Here is a 27,260-nt window from a genome sequence, read left to right as displayed (position 1 = left end):
TTGTCTTTTCTTCTGGCTTAGTCTTCTCTCATTTTGGCAAAATAATCCTCATTTCATATAAACTCTACCCATCTTTTTAATAATCTTTGGAAATTTAAAATCAATCAGAATATAATGATTTTAGGTGATTCTCCGGGCTTTCTCCAGCCTTTCTGTCTCCCTTTTTGCTTAAGAAGCAAAGCTAGGCCCAGTGTCACAGTAAGGATTTAATCATTTCATGAACGCAGTAGCCATGTGTGGGAGGACTGACAACGCTGACCTCTAAGATTCGTGCATAGAAAAAGCAAGACGACAAATTTGTGCACATCATAGGCACAGTCCTCTTCTACTCCCAACAGCTTTGCTTGTTTCCCAGGGTTGCTGTGTTCCCACAGTGACAACAGGGTCACACAGGTCCTATCTGAGCTCTCTCTCTCTGCAGTCTACCGTCCGCCCCCTCCAATGTCCAGATATTTTCTGAAAACACAAACAAAGCCTTCAATGAATTTTTGCCTTTTGCTTCTTCCCCACCTGGCGGGGAGCTAAAATCAAAGCCCAGAAACACAGCCAAGCTAGATTAGAATGCAATTTGTGTGAGTCCCCCACGGTCCCTCTCTGCCTCCTGAGCTGGTCGTCAAAGTCACCAGGAAGTGACTTGGTCAGGGGTGAGGAGGGCTGTTTATGTTTGCTGCAGCAAGGGGAGATCTGAGGCTCACGCCTGGGCTCAGGGCTTGGCTGTTGCCTCCTCAGCCCGGCCGCCCGGTCCTATTTCTGCTGCTCTTGGCCTGCAGCCCATCTTATCCTGCTCCAGGCTGCCAGGCGGTGGGGCGTCCAGCAGCCTGCGCAAGCTCCCCATCCGACAGGAAGCCGTGTCACAGGGGACAGGAGCCTGGGGGCATGGGCGGTGGCAGCTGTGGTCACCAGGGGTCACAGCAATGGGCAGGCATGGCAATGTGTGGCCTTGGCGCGTCCTCCATCGGGACACAGGGCAAGGGAAAGGTTCCTAGATGCTTCCCGTTGGCAGCCCAGCATTTCTGAATTACGTCGCATTTTGATCAAATACTTCCCTTGTCAACTGCATTCGTTTGTCTTGGACATTTATCCAGCTTTCCCAGATAATAAGGAACCCTAGTTCTGTCCTCCGAGTTTCTAACAAACCACCTACTTTGCTGTGTTCCAACCAATTTAATAACCTTTCTGGGATGAAAACAGTACATAGCTTTGGGCTCTAGCCTAACTTGACTATCACTGAATATATCCCTAGAGGCTGACATTAGACTCCTGTAGAACCTAATTCTAGCCGGGTAAGAAGAATGACATTGGCCTCCCTACAACAGATAGAGTTACGTTTTATCCATTCTCGTAAATCAATGCACTTGAATAAATGTGAGCTGTCCCTAAATTGTTCTAATCTTCATTTTCAATCAAATATTCATCCGTTTGGTTTTCATATACCAACAGGCGTGTGGGAATTAATTTGCAAACAACAAATCATTCCACCTATTCACTTTTTTAATGTCCAGAGGCACCATGGATCTATCCTTGGAGTTTAACATTAAGTCTTAAAAACCTACAAAACCGTTTTCATCATAATATAAACAATAAATACTTGTTAACCAAGAAGTTTTATGGTAAAAAACAGACCCACAAACACCTAAGTACCCACTTCCCTCATCCTCAACCCCCAAAACCAACTTACTTGCTGTCCTTTTGGTCCAGGGGGTCCGGGTGGTCCCTGTACAAATACAAAGAAATGTGTAAAGTGTTTTCTTTACCCCAGGACCCAGATAACATCCGCTGGAAAGCTCTGGGAAAGCCATTTACTGTACATTTAGGACACTGTGTAGGATGCATGGAGGTTTCTGATGCATTTGGCTTGGCAGGGATGACATACTGGGGGAGAGGGACTCGGGTCAGCTCCAGTTCTCAGAATCTGCCGGCTGTCTACAGACAGCTGTTTCTGCTTTGCTTTTGTGTGTTTAGGCTTTTGACTTCACCCATGTCCTCTCTGTGTTTGTTCTGATCCCTTTGCAAGGTCCCAGGCCCTGTGACTGCAGAGACAGTTTCCCCAAGTTCCTCTGGGAGTCCCCACGAGACTCCATGCGGCACTTCTTCCTGGTAGCTTGGCCAGTGTTCATGGACAGAATGAATCTACAGGCTGGCACTGCAGGGTGGAAAGTCCATCTGCAATGTCACGGTGTGTCCTTCTGCAGCGCATTCGGTGTCAGCACCGTGTTTAGGAGTAAAGCATTTCAGACCAGAAGAGTGTTTAAATACAAATAAGTGGATACAAAGGAGCGGACAAGGAGGGGGTTGTGGATGATTGCCTGGCTCATGTGAAGAACCAAAAGCTGTCAGAGCAGCTAAGGACCTAGCAAGTACAATCTGTTGTGTCCGACTTCTCTGAGCTGTGCATTTAAAGTATGAAACCCAGGCATTGGCCGGGCGCGGTGGCTCAAGCCTGTAATCCCAGCACTTTGGGAGGCCGAGGCGGGTGGATCACGAGGTCAGGAGATCGAGACCATCCTGGCTGACACGGTGAAACCCCGTCTCTACTAAAAATACAAAAAACTAGCCGGGCGTGGTGGCGGGCGCCTGTAGTCCCAGCTACTTGGAGGCTGAGGCAGGAGAATGGCTTGAACCCGGGAGGCGGAGCTTGCAGTGAGCCGAGATCGCACCACTGCACTCCAGCCTGGGTGACACAGCGCGAGACTCCGTCTCAAATAAAGAAAAAAAAAAAAGAAACCCAGGCATGTGGCATGTGTGCTGTGACTCAGCCGACAACCGAATGCAGTGAAACAGCGAGGGCGCCTCGTACGATCCTGATTTCGGTCACCCTGACCAGGTCTTTCACAGACACGGCCACTTGCAAAAATGACTTTCACAGCACCAGGGAAATCTGCTTTGTAGAGACAAAATCTATTATTATTATTGTTATTCATTATAATCTGAAGAAAATAATAAGTACCCCCACCCCCAACTGTTAGTTTGACTGAGTCTCCCCAAATATATATGACTTCATTTTTTTCCTCAGTATCTGTCAAGGAATTAGTGGTAGTGTCCCTTGATAGCTTGTCTTGGTCTTGAGCGATGGCTTCCTGTGAGGAGGTCTCGTTTACCTGCAGCCCAGATCTCTCCTTGTATAAGTTAAGGCCTGTTTATCCGATTACTAACACATGTGGGGAATGAGAGTCAGGAGCTCTCGCAGTGGCCAGTTCACCTTCCAGGTCACTGTGCAGTGGTGGGAGTGGCCAGAGAGCTGCACAAGCCTTAGCAAGTGCCTTTTCCTGCTCTTTCCTACTTGCAATGAGCCCTCTAGGGCCATTTTGTTAAACAATGGCCAATATCTCACCTGCTGGAATGAGCCCAGGTGTGATGCGCCTGCTAGCACGGGCGTGGCCCAGGCCAACCCCATTTCCTCCTTATGAACCTGTGGGACTTTGGTTTGCCTTGCCCAGGGATGATGGGCTCTTTGTCACTGGGTAGGTATGGGGTGGGGATGGAAGGGCACCCTGCCAGGACCAAGTCAAAATTTGACATAACTGGCACTGAGCTGGTGACCATAATTTTAAGTTCTTATTCTTCAACCTTAACAGCAGCAGAATGTGTGCAAGGAATGGTCCGTTTTAATGTTCTCTGCTACACCTGTAAGCATCATAATTATTCTTAAAGCTCTCATCTGGATTCAACCCCTAAAGAAGTGGCATCTGGAAGGGATGACCTGATGATGGTCCCAGAGTCGGCACCTGTGTCCCAGCACTTACTGGTCTCCCTGGAGCTCCAACTGGACCCATCTGCCCCACAGGCCCAGGGCGGCCGGGAGGTCCCTATGGATAGGTAGCGAGAGAATGTTTTTAAGAGAGGTAAACTGGTACTTGGAGTTCTGAAGCTCTTAAACTTTTGCTTCGAATTTCGTCTAATAAAAATAAACTTACCTGGAAACCGACCAATCCAGGCTCCCCAGGTTCGCCCTAACGGAGAAGAAATAATTTTAAGAGTGATAGCTTTTAACCATCTTCAGATTTAGTTACCTTCTATTGCAGTTGGAAATAAGCATATCAAACAGATCAGCCCTATCAGGACTTAGTAATGTTAACTTACTAATATTAATTTTTACTAATATTGTGATTTAGCCAGAATATATTTTAGTAATATTAATATTTACTAATATTAAGTACAAATACTAACTTGGCTTGGAGTATTGTGAATATGGGAAAGAGATAAACACACAATTAAAAATAAGATTGAAAACATCCTGATCAGAAACAAGATGACTTTTACATTCAATGTGACTTGGGTTATGCTGCCATTCTCGGCATGCCTTCAGTACATTCATTCTTACATGCAAAGTTCACTTGGCAATTAACTTTGCTAGTTGAGAATTTATACTGGGTCCCTTCATTACCCCTCCCATCTCTTGCAAACGTACCCGATATCTGTCGCGTTCCTCTCTAGGCAGTGCATAAGGCTCACCTTTCTGCCCTTTTGGTCCTTGGGGCCCCTAATTAGCAGTATATTGTAAAAAGAAAAAACAAAAAAAAAAGTCCATTAACATTCGGTGCATCTATGATAATTTGGATGATGGAACATTGACTTTTGTAGGCAAGGTCTAATTGTTCTTATGGTTCATGGGGGTTATTCTGAACACCAGCCCCATATTCAGCAACAGGGGAGACACCTTTAATTTCCTATTGACCCAATCGTATCTTTCCTAGAGTTAGAACAGAAATACTTCGGGATTTAAATTATTTTCAAAACCCAAATGAATCTCTGTCAACCAACCCTCTAGTATGCCAATGTTATTTTTATTCTGATAATACTACTATGTGCTTTCTTTGGCATGAGTGTACTAAACGTATTAACTCAAGCAACCATTTGCGGGATAGATACTGGGTCATTCTTTAAAATTGGAATTGTGTCAAATATAAACGGTAGGTATATACATATGTGCATGTGTAAATATCTTTCAACACCTACTATAAGAACCACTTAAAGTAATAGATATGTTTCTTGATAATGAAATCGATGATATATAGAGTAGAAATTGATGTAGTTTATTGAAAAATTGAACCACATAAAACAGAAACAGCTGAGGAAAGGGGAACTGGCAGGTGGAGCTGGAACTGAGCAGGAGGAGAAATCTACTCGCTTCAGGTGAAAACGTGATGAAGGTGATTAATGACTGTTCCTCCCCCCCACTTTAGTTTTTTTTTTTTTTTAAATAAAAAGTCTCACCAAACAAAATTTTAGTAAAACCCTGAATTTGCAAGATTTTCTTGGAAATAAGGTAGCAACATACTACTGAAGACATTATTTCAGGACGTTTTACCAAGACCTTAAAAAAATAAATGAGGCTACAAAACAGATGACTATATAAAAGTTCCTCCATTAAAAAACAAACTCCTGCCTTGTATCTGCTGGAGAATAACTGCACTCCCACATCACAAAGTATTTCAGAATCTGATAAGGATGGTGATGGACAGAATTCTGTCAAGGTTTCAGCTTTTTAATTTTCATTTTACGACTCCACTATTCATCATGAGAATTTGGGAGAAAATGAAGTGACGCTTAGGAGACTGGGAGAGTGAACAACATCAACCACAACGATTTTCTATCTAACATTCAAAGGATATGAAAAACGAAGTTATTTGAATCCAGAAACATCATGTCTTGGGCGTCAACAAGCAGTTATGCTTCCGTTCTGGCCATAATGAGCGGGAGCCCCCCCAGGTTATAAAGGTACGGCTTAGCAGGGGTCTGCCTGTCCCTGGAGCACAGGCACTGTGGGGATACTCACGGGAGGCCCGGTGAACCCCTCAGAGCCGGGGGGCCCCTGTGGACCTGAGTCTCCCTGGGTTCCGTTGCAGCCATCATAGCCGGGCCTTCCCCTGGGCCCACCTTGCCCCGGGTGTCCCTGGGAAAGACAGCAGTGAGAGAATCAGCCAACCAGCAGGTTTCCAGTTGCCACGTAACTGTGTGATAAAACAGTCTTAAATATTCTCATAAGCCACGTTCCCGGCATGAATCCAAGGAAAAGACACCTCAAAAGTGAACAAATGAATGAATGAAAGATTAAATCAGTGAAGGCATAAGGTATAGTTCTAAGCAGGGAAAGGATTTCGAAGCAAAGTTCTGCTTTACTTGGGCTTGGGTAAGAAGTACACTGTTGGGGTTTCTTCTGTCTTACTAGTTGAGTGACTGTCTATTAGCAGGGACAAGTAAAATTACATTTCAGAAATTCTAGAAGAGATTTTAGAAGCAGCTACTTCCTTCTCAGGGGTAACAGGAAGGTCCTTATCCCTGCAGAAAACAAGTAAAGGTACATTTTAAAAATTCTGGGAGAGATTTCAGAAGCAGCTACCTCCTTCTCAGGGATAACAGGGAGGTCCTTATCAGTTGTGCCCAGCTCAATTTTAGATAGTGAGTTTCACAGATCCACATCCTAAACAGAGAAGACACACCCACAACATGATTTTATCAGTGGCCTTGGCATATTTAAAAGAACTGATTGGCTCTTGTTTGTTTTCTTGGGAAACATGACCTTTTAGATTTTAAACACGAATATGAAGCATGTCAGGTTTTCTGAAATGTCTGGGGTGGGGAAGGCAACACAGCCAAGTGTCTGCAGTGACTAGAGGGACTCAGGCTAAATTTGTGGGCATTTTCACTGCCTTAAGCTAGTTCCAGGAGATTACAGGGGCTGGGTTAATAATCTATAATTTATGCACTACCTGGCCACAGCCTGTTTTGCTGTTTTTTTAAACAATAGGTATTTAGCTACATGCTTTGTTATTGTGTAGTTACTGTTAAACTTTTAGTTTTCTTGATAATAAACCAAACATACATTCCAGAGTGATTTTTGAGATCATTGGGATGTCTTTTATATTTACTTTGAGGAATCTGGAAAATGTCAAGATAAAGAAACAAACTTGGCTGGGTGCAGTGGCTCGTACCTGTAATCCCAGCACTTTGGGAGGCCAAGGCAGGCAGATCACTTGAGGCCAGGAGTTCGAGACCAACCTGGCCAACATGGTGAAACCCTGTCTCTACAAAAAATACAAAAATTAGCCAGGCATGGTGGCGAGTGCCTGTAATCCCAGCTACTCGGGAGGCTGAACCATGAGAATTGCTTGAGCACAGGTGGTAGAGGTTGCAGTGAGCTGAGATCACACCACTGCACTGCAGCCTGGGCGACAGAACAAGACCCTGTCTCAAAACAAAACAAAACACAACACAACAAACAAACCTCCAAAACCCCACGCACGCAACCAATCCTACATACAGTGCCGTAACCTCAATGATACTAAGAAATACAATAAAAAAGTGGAACTTTTATTTGCACATCTCTTTGCTTCCGAGGTCCACAGCCATTGGTTGAACTGGTACCATCAGATGAGAGATCTGACGGGCTTCAGTAAAACGCTCTGGTGAGCCAGAGGAATCCCCATTTGTGGGCAGCTTCTCCATCTGTTTGCAGAGCTGGCACGCTAGTGGCCCTTGAAATAAAGACATAAGGGGCCCTTGCACTTCAGCTCGAGAAAACAGCTCTCCACATGTTCTGCTCCAGATTTTTAGTATCCTGTGATGCTTTTGCTTAAAATGAACTGTAACATTTAAATTCTTCTCTATTATTTGTCTGCTGTTGGTCTTTCTTACTTGCTTAGAGCTGATCTAAGTGATTTGAAATGGCATGTCAATCTAATCTTAGTTTGAAATTGTGCTTCAAAGAAAAATTTCAGTTCCATTGAGTTAAATGTTTGTCTCTGCTGAACATCTAATTAGATACTCTGTGATATGAGACCACGCTAAGATTTTACTGCATATCACTTCTTACATATAACTTCTAATCAGCTAAAATGATCCAGGTCCCTCAAACTCTACATTCATTAACTGATTACTTATGGCAGGTGACATTTATGTTAACTTAATTCGTAGGATCAGAGTTCTGCAGTTAAGAGAGACTGGATCCTTTGAGCAGCAGGTTCTGTCGAAAATGGTCCTCACCTGCTAACCACAATCATTCCTCCAAATTATGATTAGTTCTTCCCCAGTTTGTGAGACATTTGCCTCTGATATTAAATGAGTATAAAGTGGAAACATGAAGGAAACCTGGTACAGATGAGTTGCAACTGCTTTCCATAATGTCACTCCATTATAACTCAGATTTCAGATGGAGACAAAACTGAAAGACGCTCTAAGGAGTTCAAAAGAGTAGTTTAAAAATGTGTGATTTAGATTCAGACCATTAACATGAAAATACTTTCCTAATTTGTTTAATCTTTGGAAGGTGCAGATTCTTCATGTCTGTCCATTTCTCAAGATTCTGACTGATGTGAACGTTATTCCCTTATTTGTTCAGGGCTGTGTGAACCCAGGTGTCTGTCTGAGCCCACCATTCAGGTGACCCTGAGATCACTGGCTTGCAGCTCTTGTCTGGCAAATGCGACTTCCTCTATTTTGCCCTGTCTCCTTCTGCTCTGCAGATGGCTCCTTGACAGTGGGACTAAAGATCTGATGCAAACGCATGAAGACTGCCCCCCACTCACTCATTCCCTCCTTCTCTTTTGCAAGGCATGGCCCTACTCGTGCAGCCTGGGAACGGAGTCTCTCTCCCTGTGCGTGTGCGTGTGTGGGGATACACAACCTGCCTCTGCAGGACACGGGCACACACATCTGTGTATATGTGTGAGGTTTGTGGAGCAGATGTCTCAGAACCACAGCAGTAGCCGGATGGGAGGCGGGTCAGAATGTGCGATAAACACATTGATCCCTGAGGTCAGGTCTGGCCAGGAAGCCAGCCCTGGGAAATCTGCTTGTGGGTCCCTGTGAAGAAGGCTGTGAGTCAGGCTGTTTTGTTTATTTTTTTATGCCACAAGAAGTAAAGTAAACTAGGTTATAGAAACACATTTTATTGCATTTTGAGATTTTTCTCATGAACAAACCATGCCTTTTCTTTTTCTTGTTTTACGTGAGGTTGCTGTAAAGAACTTGAGAAGCTGCACGAATGCTCGGCAGGGCTTCATTCTGCCCATGCTCTTGGCTGAACGACTTTATATGCAGGTTGCTCTATAGTTCAAACGAGATTGCAAGACTGGCTCTTTAGGGCATATATCTGGATAGCACTCTAGCTTTTTATTCCCAAACAATGCGCAGTTTAGTAAAGTGGTCTCAATTCTGAAGCCAAGTCTATAAGGACTTTTACAAAGCAAACAATTTGTTCACTGTCTGACTGAATTCTGTGGGGAGAATATGCACGTATAGCCCCCACACATTTTATGTTATAAACAAAAAAGGAGGTCTCATTCAAAATGTTGCTTTAAGTCACAAATGTATTGCCTAGAATGCACGCAACGATTTACAATTCCAATCTTCCATAAAACTTACAGGAATTCCATCGGCACCAGGGAATCCAGAAACGCCTCTTGCTCCCTATGGAGAAAGCAAATGAAATTAACCACGGCTCAGATACCCGCCACCCTCATGAGGCCAGGGGAATACAACAGCGGTGCGTACCACGTCACCCTTGGGTCCTGTTATTCCGGGGGCTCCCCTTTCACCCTTGTCTCCTTTGCGTCCCTGCAGTCCTGGGAATCCTTGTAATCCTGGTGGCCCGTTGTACCCCTGGGGGCCCACTGGCCCAGGCTGACCCTGTGGGAACAACATAGGTTCAATTTCCTCAATTAATCACAATAAATACTCATGATCAGTTACGGTTACTTTCAAAACTACTTTTTTTGTTTGTTTGTTTTTAAAGAGTTATAATCTACAGGGAACATTATACGTAAACCACCATCTACTGCCATGATAGCTAACAAAAGAAGTCATAGAGTTTAAGAAGAGAAAATACGGAATGTGAGAAAAAAATTATCCTAAATTTCTAAAGTCATGTCTTTGTGAAATGATAATACTGGGTTGGGATGAAATAATTAACTTATTTGGGTTTTTTTTTTAAAAAGCCCTTTTCAGTATAAAAAATTTTCCAAATGAATTTCTACAATTTTATCTCTATTTTTCTCAATATAATGCATACAGTAGGTGTGGAAATGCATATTGCATTCAGATATCAAAATGACCCTCAGATGTTTAAGTGGTTAATCTCTCCTTTTGTTCACACAGAGGGAAAAAAAAAGAGCTTCTGAAACATACAAAAATGTTTGTCCAAACTAAATAGGATGGCTATTATTAAAAAAAAAAAATTGTAAGTATTTGTGAGGATGTGGAGAAATCAGAACCTGTGTGTGCTGCTGGTGGGAATGTGAAATGGTGTAGCGCTTTGGAAAACACTCTGGCAGCTCCTTAACACATTAAAAAAGAGAATCACTACAGGATCCCACGATTCCACCTCTGGGTATGGAGAAAGCAGGGGCTAGCACTGGTACGCTCTGTGCACGGCAGCTTGATTCCCAACCGCCAAAACGTGGAAACCACTCAAGTGTCCAACAATGGACAGACGCCCACACAATGGACCAGCACTCAGCCTTTAAAGAGGAAGGACGTAGTCACCTAGGCTGTGACGCGGAAGAACCTTGAGGACTCTGTACTGAGTGAAATGAGCCAGTCACGAAAGGACAAATCCTGTATAGAGTCCCCTTAGATGCAGTCCCTAGAACAGTCAAACCCACGGAGACAGACAGTAGCATGAGGGCTGCCGGCCGGGCCGAGAGGGGCAGGGGGAGTCAGTGTTTGATGAGGACAGAGCTTCGGTTTGGGAAGATGAGAAAGTTCTGGAGATGGATTGGTGGTGAAGGCTGCACAACAACATGAAATAACTTAATGCCACTGAATCAGACACGTCAATATGACCCAAAGGGTAACTACGATGTTATTATTTTATTAGTACCCTGGAACTTAATACAATAAAATATCAACCCATCACCTAGGTGTTAAGCCCAGCCTGCATTTGCTGTTTGTCCTGATGCTCTCCCTCCCCTCCACCCGCCCACAGACCCCGGGGTGTGGTGTTCCCCTCCCCTGTCCATGGGTTCACATTGTTCAGCTGCCACTCATAAGCGAGGACGTATGCATATTTTTATGCATAAATTTTTATGCATAAATTTTAACAAAAATTTTAAAATGTTACATTAAAAAGATTAAAAATAAATTTACCACAATAAAAATGTTTTAAAAATGAGAAAAGAGGGGAGGGAGAGTTCTGTCTCTCCTATGGATGGAACTAACTATTGTATTATAGTTCTGTTTTAACATTTTACAGGCTAGCACAAACTTAAAAAAATGTACGTCCTGATTTCCTCTTGAGACGAATGAGTCTGCTATTGATTCATCACATGGCACCTTTACCTGCCAAGGCCCATTTGCTATGAAATGTCAAATTCCTGTCTCACCCTGAGATTGAGGGGGACTTGAGCCATTTTTCTAGGCTTTTCTTCTGTTGCCTCCAGGTAACTTTTCCTGTGTAAACTGTTCAGCTGAGAAGTGTCTGTCTTTACAGAATGTTCATAATGCCATTCTCAGCAATCCACACAGTTGAAGTGAAATGGGAACTTAAAAACGCATCCCAGGGTACAATGTTAATGTCATCGAGGCGGGAGCATGGAGGGGTGTGGAGAGATCTCATCTCCAAATTCATCACCGTTCCTCAATGGCAATTCCTTGAGATGTCAGACTCCAGGCATCAGGGGAAGGAGTTAAGACGATTTTTTGGGGTGGAAGCTATTCACGCAGATTAAGGCTGTGGATGGAAGATGATGTATCCTGAATCTTGGGACCCCTGTCCCCTCAAACCAAGGGGAGCTGGGAAATCTCCCACAGGGCAACCTGATCTGGACCGAAGTCAGAGTTTTAGAGATGGTGGGTTCTCCTCTACCCTCCATGTGTCCCAGAGGGGTCCCGTCAATGACACATCAGTAGTCACCTCAGGCAGCCTGGTCTCAGGCCTCCTAAGTCATAGTGAAGCCTGGGCACTTTAGTGTCTTTGGAGAACATTCTACAGTGGAAGCTATTGCCACTATCTTTCCACCTAGATGAGGAGACTCACGGAAGATGAGTGGCCCTGGCCCTGGGCGCATGATATCCCAGGCTCGTCCCATCTCCAATGCTTAGTGGTTTCCTACTCGACATTTGTTGTAAGTTTGGGAACAAAGCATGTTTTGATTCCAACTTTTGTGGGTCCTTCCCAGTGGTGCTCATTTTTGTTTAGTTTGTGGCTATGCTAGACTATACCCTTCTTAAGATTACATACTATGCCACGAAGCTCTACATTCCCTCACTATGTTGAGGCTTGCGGTTTGTTAGTGTCTACCGGCTGTCTTCTGGGGGATAAAATGTTTCTTATCGGGACTGTTAACTTTTATTGCCCATAAATTCATATCTTTCCAGTGGGATTATTATTTTTTAGCCAACCAAACAAGCAGCAGTGACCAGTGGGATTATTTCATACAGCCAACTCAAAGGGAACATCTGCTACTAACCAAAATGGAAATATGCACGTCTTATTGATAAAAACCACATTCTTATCTGCATTCGTTAACCCTTCCTCAATTCCCTTTGATGGGGGAAAGTGGCTAACCACATCACGTACTCATTTTCCTTTCATTGTCAGTAAACTCCTTTCTCATCTTTATTTCTTGGTTAGGGAGTTTGACTTTGGAATGAAAAACTCTAGTCTTCCCTTTTCTGGAGCACGCTGTAACCTTTTCTTTTTACTGAAGTGAAATTCACTTAACATAAAGCTAACCATTTTAAAGGATACAACTCAGTGGCTTTTAATACATTCACCATGTTGTGCAGCCACCACCTCTATCTAGTTCCAAAACATTTTCCTCACCCCAAAAGGAAGTCCCAAACCCATTATCAATCACTCCCCATTCCCCTTCCTCCCAGCCCCTGGCAACCACCACTCTGCTTTCTGTCTCTACGGATTTACCGATAAACAGAATCAATCATACGATGTGTGACCTTTTGTGTCTGGCTTCTTTCAGTGATCATGTTTTTGGGATTCATTACCTCATTCACTGATGGCTGAATAATATTCCACTGTACGGACAGACCACAATGGGTTCATTCATTTGTTCCTGGACATCTGTGGCGTTTCTATCTTTTGGCTACTGTGGATAGCACTGCTGTGAATATGTGTGTATGAGGGACTACTTGAGTCTCTGTTCTGAATTCTTTTGGGTGTGTTCCTAGGAGTAGAATTGCTAAATAATGCTGCTATAAATATGTGTGCACAAGTATCGCTAAATTTCTTTTTCCACACTGACTGCACCCTTTTACATTCCCACCAGCAATGCGCAAAGGTTCCAATTCCTCTGTATCCTCACCAGTACTTGTGATTTTCCATTTTTTGGGCTATAGCCATTCTAGTGATTGTCAAGATGGCATCACTTCTAAACAGTCCATCCTGAGCTTCTGAGGAGATGGGACATTTCACAGAATTCCATCCAGCTTTCCCCACTGAGAGAGGGCCGGGAAGAGCCTGGACAGAATGTGAGTTAGACCTCAGTCCTCCCAGATGGAGCCCTCACCGCTGTGCACATTGCAAAGCCTGCATTGCTGGGATTAAATGGACATTTACAGCATGGCCCGAGGAGGCCACTCTTGGTCATCAGGATGGAGCTTTTCCCCAGGATTTCCTGCCCACTAAGGAAGTGTGGTGCATCTATAAAGAGCAGCTGGGAGGACCAGGTACATGCCAAGGGTTTTCCTTTGTGCTAATCACCGTCCTTATCAACTTCCATCCTCGGTCAGAAAGTCCCGACGGGAAAAGTTATTTTCATCTCTTTCTTTCCTTTTGCGATAAGTGACATTAAAAATAAAAATTACTCCCAGAAAGTGAGGAGAGTCTAGTTTAAACATCTTTGCATAAATCTCAAAAGCTTCAAAATTTCTAAAGCTCCTAATACCCCTCCAACATCCTTGAGAACAACATTTCCACAAAGTACTTCTCAGAAGCCAGCAGACGCTGTGGACCAGAGCGATAATGTCATGTCCCCTGTCCCCCGCCTGATCCCACCACCAGACCACGTAAAGGTACCATTTCCTAGGAAACAGGATAATGAACAGTATCGTTTAACTGTTTGTGTCTTTTGAGATGATGTGTTGTTACAGGTTTTAAACATGGTTTCTCTCATTTTATCCCCACGGCAACCGCTCCCGTGGAGAGGAGAGAGGACAGGGGCTCAGACGGGACCAGTGTCAGGGCTGGCCGGGGTGCACTCAGCTCTGGGGAGCTGGCTGACTCCACCAGGCCCCTGCTGCTCCAAGGGAGGTCTGTGTCAGTGTCACCTGGGGGCTTGCCATAAATGCAGAGTCTCAGGCCTGGCCCCAGAACTCCCGAATCCACGTTTGAACTGATCCCCAGGAGACTCCTTGGTATATAAAAGTTTGAGAACCACCGCACGAGACCACCATAACCCCCATCCTGGCATTCTTGAGGGAAGAGATAGGTGATTTCCAATAAGAAAAACCTCTTAAGCGTGGAGTTGGAGCTCAGTAGAAAGGTCTGGCTTACTGGGTCATGCAGAGGAACACACAGTATTTATGTGGGTTAAATATTATTTCTAATTAAATCAGTCTTGGCCTTGTACTTCAGTGATATCTACAAGACAGAATCCATTCTGATTACTGTGAGGACAGCGGGGGTTGCACATTGCTTTTCCCTGTCTGAAGTCATGGCTGGAGCGCACATGGGACATCCGGGTTGGTTTTGGAAGCTGCAGTCTGAAAAGGCGGAGACAACAAATCCAGACTTGAACCCACATTACTCAAATACCACGACTGTGGAGAGAATGCGCTCAGGGTCCTGACACTCCAGCATTCATGAATTGGGGAATTTCACTTCTGAGAAAAGAGGCAAAAGATGTTCAGATACGGGCACATGCAGTGTAGCTCTACAGCTTCAGACTTCAACAAAGGTGGACAGATGGATGATTCATCAGGGCCCCACATCACACAACCCTGTGGTTTCCATTCATTGGTCATTAACCTTAAAATATGCCTTGGGTAAGGGAGTAGAAAGAGTTTCATTTATCTGAGAAGGATAAAAACAATGTTGCCTAGGATAAAACTTGCTTCACTACACATCAGGATTTTTAATCTACAGTACAGTATTTTACTGGTAGAATAAGAATGAGCTTTTCATGACTTACCAGCCGAAATCTGAATAGTAGGAAATCCCTTCTCCTTCCTAAGCGGACTCTTCCTGTCTCACCTTTTATGGGCACTGGCGCCCAGCAGACGCCCATATCCTCTCCATTCCCCAGGGCGGACCCTCCCTCCCTTCCGCAGTGTGTTCCAGACCTTCAAGGCCTGTCCAAGGCTGCAATTCCTGGTGATCCTCCGGGGATTCCAACCTAAGTCCTAGTTAATTTCTGTGAGCTCTTTGCCACACATTTGAAATATGTAAAATGTCCCAAAAGGCAGAAAGGACTACTTTTTAGGCTCTAGAAAAATAATTCCACTAGCCACAATTTAGAAATATTCATTGTTCTTAAGGATGGTGAGTTAGCATTTCTGAGCAATTTTTAGACTACCCTGGCAAGAAGAAATTAGTAGCATGTTCCAAGGTAACAATAATGTAAAGGCTAGTATTTGTACAGTATATTACACAGACAGCTATCAGCAGCCTATTCCATGCAACACAGAGCTGAGGTTAAATTGGACACCTTCTGTCTCTACCTTCTTATTTACTATATAAAACATCTGTCCCACCCCTGGGTACTATTTATTAAGAATTTCAGTTATATGAGGTAGAGATGATATGGACCCTTAGAATTTCTGCCCTCCAAAATTATTTGATGCAGACTGTAGCACTAGTGTCAATACAAGGTAAATAACATCCACAGGTAAAGAAACACACCTTCACCTTCACCTTTATGTCACTCGATATGCGGACACTTAACTCAAAATGGACCTAAATGTAAGAGCTAAAGCTATATCGCTTCTAGAAGAAAACACAGGGGAAAATCTTTGTGAGTTTGGATTAGGCAAAGGTTTCTTAGATAAGACACAAGGATTACAACCTATAAAAGAAAAAGTTGGCTAGGTTAAAAAGGTTTGATTGTCAAAAGATACTGTTAAAAATAAAAAGGCAGGGGACAGACTGGGAAATGTATTTGCAAAATACATATCTGATAAACAACTTCTTCCGGAACATATAAAGAACTCTCAAAACTCAATACTAAAGAAATGAACAACCCAACTGCAAAATCTGGCAAAAGATTTGAGCAGACACTTCACCAAAGAAGTTGTACACATGAAAAGATGCTAAACTTCAGTGGTCATTAGGGAAAAGCAAATTGAATCCACAGAGAGCTGTAACTGTGATGGACTAAAATGGTGAATATACACAGAAAAAGGTGGCCATGCCAAGAGCTGGGAAGGATGGCACCTTGAATTCCACTGGCTGCCGGCAGGAACGCAAAAGGGTGCAACCTCTTCGGAAGACAGTTTGGCAGTTTCTTCTAAAGTTCACAGAACCCAGCAATCCCACTCCTAGGTATATACCTAAGAGAAATGAAGGCCTATGTCCACACCAAGACCCGTATGAGAGTGTTCATCCTGGTTTTATTAAATGAGCTTACTCCTGGGATTGCTATTTGGCAATAAAAAAGAACCAAGTGCCCGATGTGCACAGCAGTAAAGCTGAATCTCAAAGGCATTCTGCGATGTGAAGGAAGCCAGACACGAAATGCTACTTACCGTCTGATGCTATTTTTATGACATTCTAGAAAAGGCGAAACTAAAGACAGAAAACAGACGAGTGGCTGGCAGGGCTGGAGGTGGAGGGGAGGGACTCACTGAGAGGGTACAAGGAAAGTTTCTGGGGTAACGGACCCGCTCTATGGCATGATTCTCTATGGCTGTATACATTTGTCAATATTCAATGACTTGTATGTCAATTATGCCTCAGTAACCTTGACCGAAAAACAAACAAACAAAAGAGGAGCTGAGGAAAGGCAAAGATGAAGAAGACAAAGCGTGACATCACAGGCACGCTGCCCGGTGGCCGAGATTATGTCCCTTCCAGGTATCCCTGCAAGGGAGCTTACGCGACACAGAACGGTTAGAAAAGGAAGGAGAGTGTACACCTTTAAAGTGACATTTGGAAAAAACCGTCTGGCCGAATGCTTTTTAAAAATGTCTGCCAGGGGCCGGGCGGGGTGGCTCACGCCTGTAATCCCAGCACTTTGGGAGGCTGAGGTGGGCGGATCACTGGCCAACATGGTGAAACCTTGTCTCTACTAAAAATACAAAAATGAGCCAGGCGTGGCGGCGGGCGCCTGTAGTCCCAGCTATTTGGAAGGTTGAGGCAGGAGAATGGTGTGAACCCGGGAGGCGGACGTTGCAGTGAGCCGAGATCACGCCACTGCACTCCAGCCTAGTGACAGAGCGAGACTCTGTCAAAAAAAAAAAAAAAAAAAAAAAAAAAGTCTGCCAGGGAAATAATCTGAAGGAATCAAGACCTAGCTTTCCTTGTACGGAATGTGGTCTGTCTGACGGTGATCCTGACAGAAATTTCGAGAAACTGTCTGGGGCACAGCCCACGGGGCAGGAGAACTGAAAGTGGGTCAGGACCGAATTAGATTCAGGAGTGAAGGCGAAGTCAGGGAAGCCACTGGTTTCTGTCATACTTTATCTCCATAGACAAATCTTCAGATCTCAGAAGATACCACCTATAATTCTAAGATGCTATTATATAGTTTTCTCTGAAATGATTTGACTGGGGTAGGTGTACATTTTAAAGCAGAGAAAAAGTGGATGATCTCTTCTTCCCCACCCATAGTATCAGTGTCTGAAAACCCCTGCTCCTTATTCTAAAAATAGGCAGCACATGGGCACTTGTGCTCAATGGCTTTTAGCCCAAACTTTTTATAGTCTGGATATGATTTTGCCTGGCATGTGTTGGAAAAGTTGATTTTCTGGGAAAGCCTTTTATTATCTCTGTGCTTTTAGCAATAAAGACATTTCATTTGCCTAAATGTGAATCATTGCGTAATAGACTGACGTGATTTCCTAAGCCTGCTTGTCCTCTAAGAAGTCTTGGAGTCTGACTGTGGATGAGTTCAGGGCCCTGAGAGCCCAGACTGCACCTGAGGAAGGGGCCAGGAGGAAGCCGATTCTGGAGTCACAGGCTCCATGTGCAGAGAGCTTTGGCTGTCAGGCCTCGAATGGGCATGAAACGCTCTTTATAATTTAGCACCGCTGACATGGCGTGTTTCAATGCCCAGAGCATCACCCTCACGCAGCCTGGAAGAAGTAACGGATGCTGTGGTGGTGGCCTCCACTTACATGGTTAGAGAGTGACAGTTAGCATAGGGGACAACTACTGAGCTACCAATGACTGGCAATTACAAGAGTTAATTGTCTATACTGATGACCTCACTCGCGGGTTACTAATTTTCATGTGCCAACTGCACGTGCCAATATTTTCCTGGTATTCTTAGGTCATCTTCACACCCAAGAGCATGGCATGATTCACGGCCGAGATGGTGTGCTCCTACTGCACCATGTGCCTGCCATTACCCCATGCACCTCTGCAGGTAGTAAGCAGCTAACAGCCCCGCAGAGTCTGCCCCAGGTGGAAGCAGAGAGGAAAGGTGTGTGGGCAGCTTTCCAAAGGCGGGCTCCCGGTGAGGTGAGCAAGCAGGCCGCCTGTCTTCCAGGGTGACTGCTCAGTATCTGTGGCACAGCCCAAGGACAGGACCAAAAGTTATATCTATTTTGCATTTAGACTGAAAAGCAGTCTATATGTATGAGAGAAAAACATTCTTGGAGTTAGCATTATATTGAATTGGTTCTGCTATGATAAAACAAGCAACCACCACATTGGCCAACTAAGAAAAAAGGTTATGAGCCAAGGGTGGAGCGGTGGGCATGGGGAGGGGGTTTGAACTGGCTGTGATGTACAGCTTTTTTCCCCTCTTATCTTTATTTGAAATGTTCCTGAATAGGACATGCTTTAAATAGAACACCTTTTCTGTTGTTAGAAAATGCTTGATAACCACCATTGTCCTCCTTCTCCTTTGGCTACTGCCTACTTATCTGTTATTTTAGTTTGACTTCGTTTTCTTCCTCCTTTAAAAAATATTTTATCTTTTAATTTACATATAATAAAATTCACATTTTTGGTGTGTTATTTGGTGTGTCGTTAATAAATGCAGAGTTGTGTAGCCACCACTATTAGCAAGAGACAGAAAAGCTCCATATCAACCCACAGTCTGGGTGCTGCCCCTTTGTCATCAAATGCTCCCTTCGCCAAACCTCGGTCCATCCCTCATGTTTCTCCCTCCATGTAGTCTGCCTTTTCTAGACACTCACAGAAATAGAACCATACAGTGTGCAGTCTTGAGCCTGGCTCCTTTCACTTAGCACAATGCATTTGAGATTCACCTAGCGTGTTGCTGCTACAGAAAGACAGGGGAAAAAGATAATTAACAAAAAAAATCCTACCATACAGAAACTAAAGAGAAACACGGCTCCAAAGTTCTTACCTAGAGTATAGATTCATTTTATTTTGGATAAAAGAATATTTCTTTCTCATACATTATGATACAAAAACAACCTTTGTCTTCCTTAATACGCAAACATGAGCCTCATTCCCTAGCAAGAGTCTTATAGATTACAGACAGTGATAGCCATTTGAAATTAGACCAAGACAGTATCACTTTTCACATTTACATCTCCGCTCTTTGCATTGATAACCGATTACTTTCCCAAAGGCTTCATAAAATGTTGGACTTGGAAGGGACCTCAGAGAGCATCTGGGGCGTCTGAGAGAGATCGGGGGTCAGCAGCTTGAGAGTCGCCTGGGGGCTCATTAGCAATCAGGGCGCTTGGGCCCTCTCCCGTCCTGAATTTTAACAGGGTTCCGGGTGATCGTTCTGAAGTGGTCCCTGTCCCAGGACTGGCCTGGGCTGGCCGCCAAAGTACCAACTACGGGGAGTCTCAGTCTCAGACCTTGTGAATTTTCTGGTCTAGCAGTTTGGGAGTCAAGGGAAGGAGCCTGGGAAGAATTTACATACGTATTTTTCTTTTTGCTTGTTTTTTTCTTTTTAAGTTTTTCATGTGAGATGGGTCATGTGCTGACATCTTAACAAATTTTGAGAGAGGCATGTCTCACACATGAGTGTGAACGCCCCGGCATCATGCTGATGACCCACAAAAGGACAGGGAATTTATATATATGTAATACATATTTTTTGAGTCAGGGTTTTGCTGTTGCCTGGCTGGACTGCAGTGGCATAATCATAGCTCACTGCAGCCTCAAACTCCCGGGCTCAAGCCATCCTCCTGCCTCAGCCTCCCAAAGTGTTGGGGTTACAGGCATGAGCCACCCCCCAGTCAGGAACTGATGTTTTCGACAAGGCCCCCAAGCACTTCAGATTCACAGGCAGGTTTGGGAGCCACAGAGTGTGTCTAATTGTCACGTAGACAGGTGAAGGGACAGCCCCGAGAGATGAGCCTCTCACCTACAGCACCTCGACCCAGTGGGGCTCTGCATGCAGCAACACCTGCTTCCCACGCCCCGAGGGTCCCACGTCACGGTCCGGGCTGCTCCCCACAGCTGAGCACCGCCGGCTCATGTCTCATTTGTGAAGGGAAGGTGGGGGCGGGGGGCTCTGAGAGCCCTGTCTGCTTTGCCCCCAAGCCACCGTGTCAGCTCTGCAGGCTCTGCGAGTCACCACACCCCACCCCGCCATGGCCTTCGGGGTTTTTTGTCCCCTGCTGCCCTGGCACACCCCTTCCCATGCTGGCACAGTGTGCTCCACGCTCCAGTCTGCTAAGTGCCTAGCGGTTGGGCCAGTTTTTCTGGAACCTGGGGGCCATGGCACACTCAGACCTCACTGCCTGCGGCTCTCAAGGGCATGAGAGGATGTGACTCAAGCGCGGGCTCTCTGGGGGCATCTTCCCCTCCTCACAACTGGAGGAGGCGGCCAGAGCTCCTTCCCCAAGGCACACTGCAGGGCACTGCCACGTTACATCTCTGTACCCACATTTCATGTGGGACTGCGAGGCCCTTGGAGGTAGGGACCATTCCACATTCACACTCTGTCCCCAGCATCTCTTGCAGGATTTGACACACAGAACACACTCCATGTGCTGCCTGTAAAACACATGCATTATGGCACTGCTATTTACCCCCTCTGCCTGGCTCCAAAATTCATGTTCTTTCCACATGGAATCTTCTATTTTTAGACCATATTTCTGACCATTATAATGACTTCCCAATTTCTGAAGTCGAGCATCAGCAGTTCATGCCATGGAGGACTTACCCTCTCCTTTGGTCCCCCCCACCCTCCATTCAATTCCTTCGTTCACCTTCATCTACGGGAAAACATCATCCACAATCTCAACTCTTCTCTGAGCCCTGTGTCCGCCCAGTGGAATTTCTGATTGTTCGTTCCACCAGATGATCTGGTTTTATCACCTGCATTATCAGGGAGAATGTTTTCCAGGCCTCTCAAGTGGAGTCATAAAAAAGGAGACCACCAGACTTGTTTGTGGAAAGGAGGGCTGGGTCAGTGAGGCCCGCGCTCAGCATCTGATTAGATAAATCAGACCATCTGCTGGGATCCCGATAGAAAATGAGGCAAGGGCTCTGGAATGCCAGGACTCCCTCCTCCAGATTTAGTTCTGGTAATATTTGAACCAAGTGTTTTGAGGACAACTGTCAGTGATAAGCCAGACCTGCGTAAGCAATTCAGGGCAGCTACTGTGACTCAAGGGCTTAAAGGTTATGGAGGAAAGGGGTGAGTTTGCCAATGTAGGTCTGTGAGAAAGCTATAAAAGGAAGATGTTTAATGCTTACTGAATGTCTCTGTTTTAAAATCAGATTTCAACCTTATGTCCAAAAAAGACACGTTTTTGTTTGGTCTTTTTACCGTTCCTGTGCCGGGGTATGAGGGCAGCAGACTCATAGTGACGTGCAGTCCTGATGGTGAACACGAGGTGGCAGGCGGTAGCATCCACCGGCCCTTGGCTGGAGGCACAGATTTGCAAGCGGCAGTGATGTCAAAGATTTTGAGATTGTTTTGGGTTACAGTGACTCATCTCGGTGGGAGAGAGGGCAGCTCCCTCATTTGTCATGGGGAGCTCATGTCCCATGGGTAAAGTCCTGACTGCAGAGCTCCAAAGATGTCAAAAGAGCACATCAAATTCCATTTTCCTTTCTACAGGGTGGTTGAACAAACTCAGTCACTGATTTGTTCAACGATTCCCTTCCCTTTGACTTGCTTAAAGGAAAGTGTTCCAAATTTGTGTACTGGCGGACCTGTTAGACCCAGCCCATCGCAGAGGTCCATGAGACAGTGTTTCAGGTTATCAGCTTTGGCCCCTGGTTGGGACTAAGCTATAACAGCAGCTGACATTTTCAGGCTCTAGAGCGGTTCACTGTTTGGAGCACTTTCCAACAGTCAGCCTATGGAATCCTCACAAAGAAACGTCTACGAGGTAGGTACTGTCATTGTACCCATTTTATGGGTGAGGAAACTGAGGCACAGAGAGGTTTGGGCCATTCGGCTGCCATATAAAAGAGAGGATTCATATGGGGCTTTTCAAGAGTTCCATAGGGCATTGTCATCCACATACAGAATTCCCTTGAGGAACAGACCTGACTTTAGATTCTGAATATATCTTTTCCACTGATCTTCCTGAAGCGGGAATTAAGCCAAAAGTAGATGGACAAATTGTCTGTGAAAATAAACAATGTATGCCTGGGGTTCGTGGAAATCCATACAAAACCAAGCCAGCCACAGTCCTGCAAAGGTGATTTAAGAACATTGCTTCTCTGCTTTAACCCTACCCTGCTCCACTGTAGCCATTTCATGGCTCATTAATCCCCTTCCCTGCTACAGAGTGATGGGTAGAAAAAGAAGGTGAAACCCAAACAAGTCATTTCTGTTACTTTTTAGCAACGCCGGTCAAAAGGTATGCAGAGGAGGCCCCTGGAGCTGCAGGCTAATATTCTGAAATATTAACACACTCCAGGGAAATCTTTAGACATAACCTATGCTTTCTCTAGCTTCTCTGAACAGATTCGTTGTTGAAAACAGGCTGCATTAGGAAGATTTTCTAAACAGCTGTGGAGTTCTGCATGCTAAAAAGGTTGGCTGGTTAAGCATATTATGAAGCAGTGTTTAGCTGGACCTTGGAGAGGACGAGCTGTGTGTTCCAGGGGAGTTGTGGGAAATCAGGAGGCCACCTCGTGGAGGTACAGGTTCCTCAGGAGAAGGCTGTTGTGGCTGAGAAGACCTGTAGGGAGGCCTGGGTGCTGACCAGATAGGAGCTGGGATGAGACACGGGAGACAGTGGTAGAAGTCCCCGCAGTGACCCCACAGGCGGTGAGCGAGGGCTTAAGAACATCGGGAAGAAGGCAGCTGAGAGCAGAAAAGGGCAGAATGGTGGCCATCAGGTTTGTGAACAAACCGAAGTGATTTAACACTGGTCAGTTAAACACGGATTCACGGGATTTGGAGCCCCGTGCGGTCAAGAAGGAAGAGTACGGATTTGAAGTGCAACCTCGGTTGAATCCCAGCTCTGCCAGTTCTATGACCACAAGCAAGTCACTGCCCTTCCCCGAGCCTCAGTTTCTTTATTTGGGAAATGGAAATATTCACTGATATCACCTGGTTGGGTTTTCTAGGAAAGGACTGACATTACTGTTAAATCAGCTCTAATTATCTTTCCACCAGACGGAAGAAAGATGTCACTGTTTTGATTTCTGAAGAAACCAAACTGATGTAACAGTAACATCAGTGACATATTTTGTCGTGAAGAAAACACAAGGGTGTGTCAGTGGCTTCGAATCTGACGTCAAGAAGAAAAGGAAAGATAGGGGAGAAGAAGAACAGGTGCCGGGGACCATGTATGAATGGGAAGGTTTTAGGGAGGTGCCATACGATAGCACCAGTGGCAGAACCCCACACATCAGATGGTGAACTTGGAGTCCATGTCACTGAACACCAAGGGGCTGTCCGAGAACAGAGTCTCCCAGCGATCAGAATTATGTCTGTTTACAACCAGAAGACACTCTCAGGATGTCAGCAGCAACCTAAGGTATCTAAACATACATTTGGCTGTGAACATGTGAAATTATAAGCTTGGCAACAACGCCTAGAGAAAAACCTGGGCTGACTTTGAGTGTGATGACTTCAAGCCCTGCGAGGGGACAGAGGACGTGGCCCGTGAGTGGTTCAACAGCCTGGTTTCTTGCTCACGGATGTCTCACGCTCCGTGTTGCCTTGAAGCTTGGTGTGAGGAAGGTTAAATGGCGGTGAGTAAAAGCCAGATCCCAGTTCGGTCTTCCTCATCTCTGTCTTTAAAGGTATCTAATATTTTGGAAATCACCTCTCTAGGAATTTGTGCAAAGCTACTGTCCACAGTAACACCGAGTGTCTGATGCTGGTCCTGGAGCCACTGGCTACCAGGGCCACTTGATGGCCCTAACGCTGGCCCTGGGACGGGGTGTATGTGTGGGCCGGGTTTCACCACGCTGGGGTTTATTGTCTGTCATCTCTCTGGTTAACAAAGGGCTGGTGCTATCTGGACATCCTGTGCTCCCCTTAAGACTCCCCGGTTTGGAAGGATTATTTGGGCGAATGCTGAACAGACATCCGCAATTAAAAAAAGAACAACAAACCGCAAGAAACTGATCTTTCTTCAGTCTGGTGGAAAGATAATGCATGGCCCATTTGTCCAGACATGAAGCCTGGGGTTCTGGGTAAGAGGAAACCAAGTGACATTAACGTCCATTCCAGAGAAGTGACTCAGCTGGCGCCCTGTTCTCATGACACAGGCGAAAACAGCCTCCAGAACACTGGTTCTTCCCAACGGCACTTGTTAAAAGAGAAATCAACAGCAGTTTTCATCCACGAAATAGAAGGCAACAATGGAGTGCAGCCGTGCTGCGCCCGATATGCTTCTTGCGCATTTGGTGTTCGCAGAGGTGTAGCGGCAGCAGCGCAGACCACCAGAGATGCACATGGTTCATTAGGCAGCAAGGAGCATTATGGGGAGAGGGAAACTAGAGACCTAGGGTGGGTCTGCACTGATCACGGTACATTCTTGCTTTCTTTGGGGTTGGAATATCCATATTGTGATTTACCCGCCACAGCCTGAGTGGTCAGCTTTGTAGTAAGATTATTCCCAGAAATCTTCACCCATGATGTTTTTGTGAAATTTTGGTGCAAGAATGTGTGTATATGTGTGCATGTGTATGTGTGTGTGCATGTGTATATGTGCGTGCATGTGTATATGTGCATATGTGTATATGTGCATGTGTGTGTACATGTGCATGTGTATATGTGCGTGTATGTGTGTGTGCATGTGTATATGTGCGTGTGTGTGCGTGTATGTGTGCATGTGTGTGCATGTGTATATGTGCATGTGTGTATGTGTGCCTGTGTGTGTGCATGCGTGTGTATGTGTGCATGTGTATATGTGTGCAGGTGTATATGTGCATGTGTGTATGTGTGCCTGTGTGTGTGTGTGCACGCATGTCATGTGGCTGTTGTGATCTTCTGTTCTCATTATGACCTGAGTTTGTCTCACTGTGAATGTGCTGTTCAGCCAGGCAGGAGCAATGCTGCAAGGATGTTTGGAGCTTTCTCTCTGTGTCCACGCCCGGCCATATGAAAGGCCTTTCACACCAACACATTCTGCTTCCTCACTCCTAAAGGATCCATGACCCCGACGATGGCCAGAGGGCGGCCGTGCATGCCTGGAACTTTGGATACACTGCAGTGGCAACACCTCTCACATTGGACAGGAGCGGGAGAAGGGGCAGAACTTGGGGATGGTGCAGCCAACTATCCTGCCCTCACATCCCAGAGTGCGGGTTCACTCTCTTTTCGGGAAGCATGGTGATGGGGGAAATTTTTCTGTATTCAAATAGAACCTGGACATATTCCAAAGCCATTTCCTGCCCGCCATTCACACCATGGCAAGCTGGTTTCTGGCCTGACACTCTTCTCCAAGGGTCTGCAACGCCACCATCCCCAGCTGTGAGGGCACCTCCCCGCCCTGGGGACCCTTGTGGTCCCAGCACGGCTGCCTTCCCTCCCTCCTGGAATGGGCTCCCCTGGTGGCCACAGACCCGCCTGGGTTTCTCCTCACACCTCTGGCCCCTTCCTGATTCCTGTTCTGCTGAACGTCGGAGTTTTGCTGCTCTCTTTCCCTCTGAACTCATTAGGTGGGATGCCTCATTCACACCAAGCAGCTTCAGTGAACGCTCAGAGGCAGACGGCTCCTTCCTCCCTCCTGGATGCCTCTGATGAGAGGGTCTAGAGATACTTTAAACTCAGCAGGTTTCAAGTTGAACTTCTTACCTCATTTCCTCCAACCTTGCTCTCAGCAAAACTCCAAAAAACAGAAACAACCCCCCTTTCCTTCTCTGCTCCTTAACTCAGTGAATTGCAAGGCCCTTAAGCCGGGCTTCAGAACCTGACATGGGGGAGACACTGCTGACCCCCGTCCTCACACTGCACTGGGAGGGCACTGATTCCAATGGGCTTTCTGCCAAGCGTCTCCGGAGTCTGTCGTTTCCTCTGCATTCCCAGCACCTCCTTCCTGGCTCTGGACTTCCTCCTTACTTGCTTGCATTAACTCTGGAATCGCCTCCGCGTACCCCACCCCCCTGCACCCTCATGCATCCCCTCTCTTAGCTGCCTTCATTCAAATTCTGAAATCCAACGGTGCTCTCCAATTCCTTTCTAATGTAAAAACATGAAGGCCCCTCTGCTCCCTGCAGAGTGAAAGTGGGGCGGGTGGGTGTGATGCCCAGGCCTCCCGGTGCTGCCTGTGCCATGGGGCGGGTGGGTGTGATGCCCAGGCCTCCCGGGGCTGCCTGTGCCATGGGGCGGGTGGGTGTGATGCCCAGGCCTCCCGGGGCTGCCTGTGCCATGGGGCGGGTGGGTGTGATGCCCAGGCCTCCCGGGGCTGCCTGTGCCATGGGGCGGGTGGGTGTGATGCCCAGGCCTTCCGGGGCTGCCTGTGCCATGGGGCGGGTGGGTGTGATGCCCAGGCCTCCTGGGGCTGCCTGTGCCATGGCTTTCTAGGTGCAGCTCCTCTCTACCCTGCACTCTGGTGGCTGGCGCCCGCGTCCATGGTCCCTTGCTGTGTCTGCTGACATCTCCACAGCTGTGTGGCGCTCTCCTCGCTACGCTGGCCTTTCCCGCGTTCCTCCTGGTGAACTGAACTGAGGCATCATTCTTCCTCGCTCATTCTTCAGTGTCCCAGGAGGGAGCTTCTCCAAGCCCTCTCCTGCAGGGGTGGACTCTCCCACACCCGCTTTCCCACCGGCGCGGTGCAGTGCTGCCCTGGGC

The 27,260-nt window shown here is 46.0% G+C and overlaps 1 protein-coding gene and 1 non-coding gene across 2 annotated transcripts in view; both read right to left on the bottom strand.

Annotated features, from left to right (window-relative positions):
* COL4A2 (collagen type IV alpha 2 chain) overlaps positions 1-27,260 on the bottom strand; it is a 202,120-nt gene that overhangs the window by 72,203 nt on the left and 102,657 nt on the right. Inside the window, exons 5-11 of the mRNA XM_005586239.4 lie at positions 9,493-9,627; positions 9,364-9,408; positions 5,777-5,893; positions 4,409-4,480; positions 3,915-3,950; positions 3,744-3,806; positions 1,679-1,714 (exon numbers count right to left, since the gene is read on the bottom strand). Coding sequence (XP_005586296.3) covers positions 1,679-1,714; positions 3,744-3,806; positions 3,915-3,950; positions 4,409-4,480; positions 5,777-5,893; positions 9,364-9,408; positions 9,493-9,627 — 504 coding nt within the window. The remainder of the gene's footprint in view (positions 1-1,678; positions 1,715-3,743; positions 3,807-3,914; positions 3,951-4,408; positions 4,481-5,776; positions 5,894-9,363; positions 9,409-9,492; positions 9,628-27,260) is intronic.
* On the bottom strand, positions 20,004-20,107 carry LOC123569915 (small nucleolar RNA U13). Its single transcript, XR_006693797.1, has one exon. It is a non-coding gene; the product is annotated as a small nucleolar RNA U13 (small nucleolar RNA).

Source organism: Macaca fascicularis, chromosome 17 (genome assembly GCF_037993035.2).
Source record: "Macaca fascicularis isolate 582-1 chromosome 17, T2T-MFA8v1.1".
In the NCBI taxonomy this organism is placed as follows: domain Eukaryota; kingdom Metazoa; phylum Chordata; class Mammalia; order Primates; family Cercopithecidae; genus Macaca; species Macaca fascicularis.
Note: the sequence above shows the minus strand (reverse complement) of the source record. Positions and strands in the feature narration are given on the sequence as shown.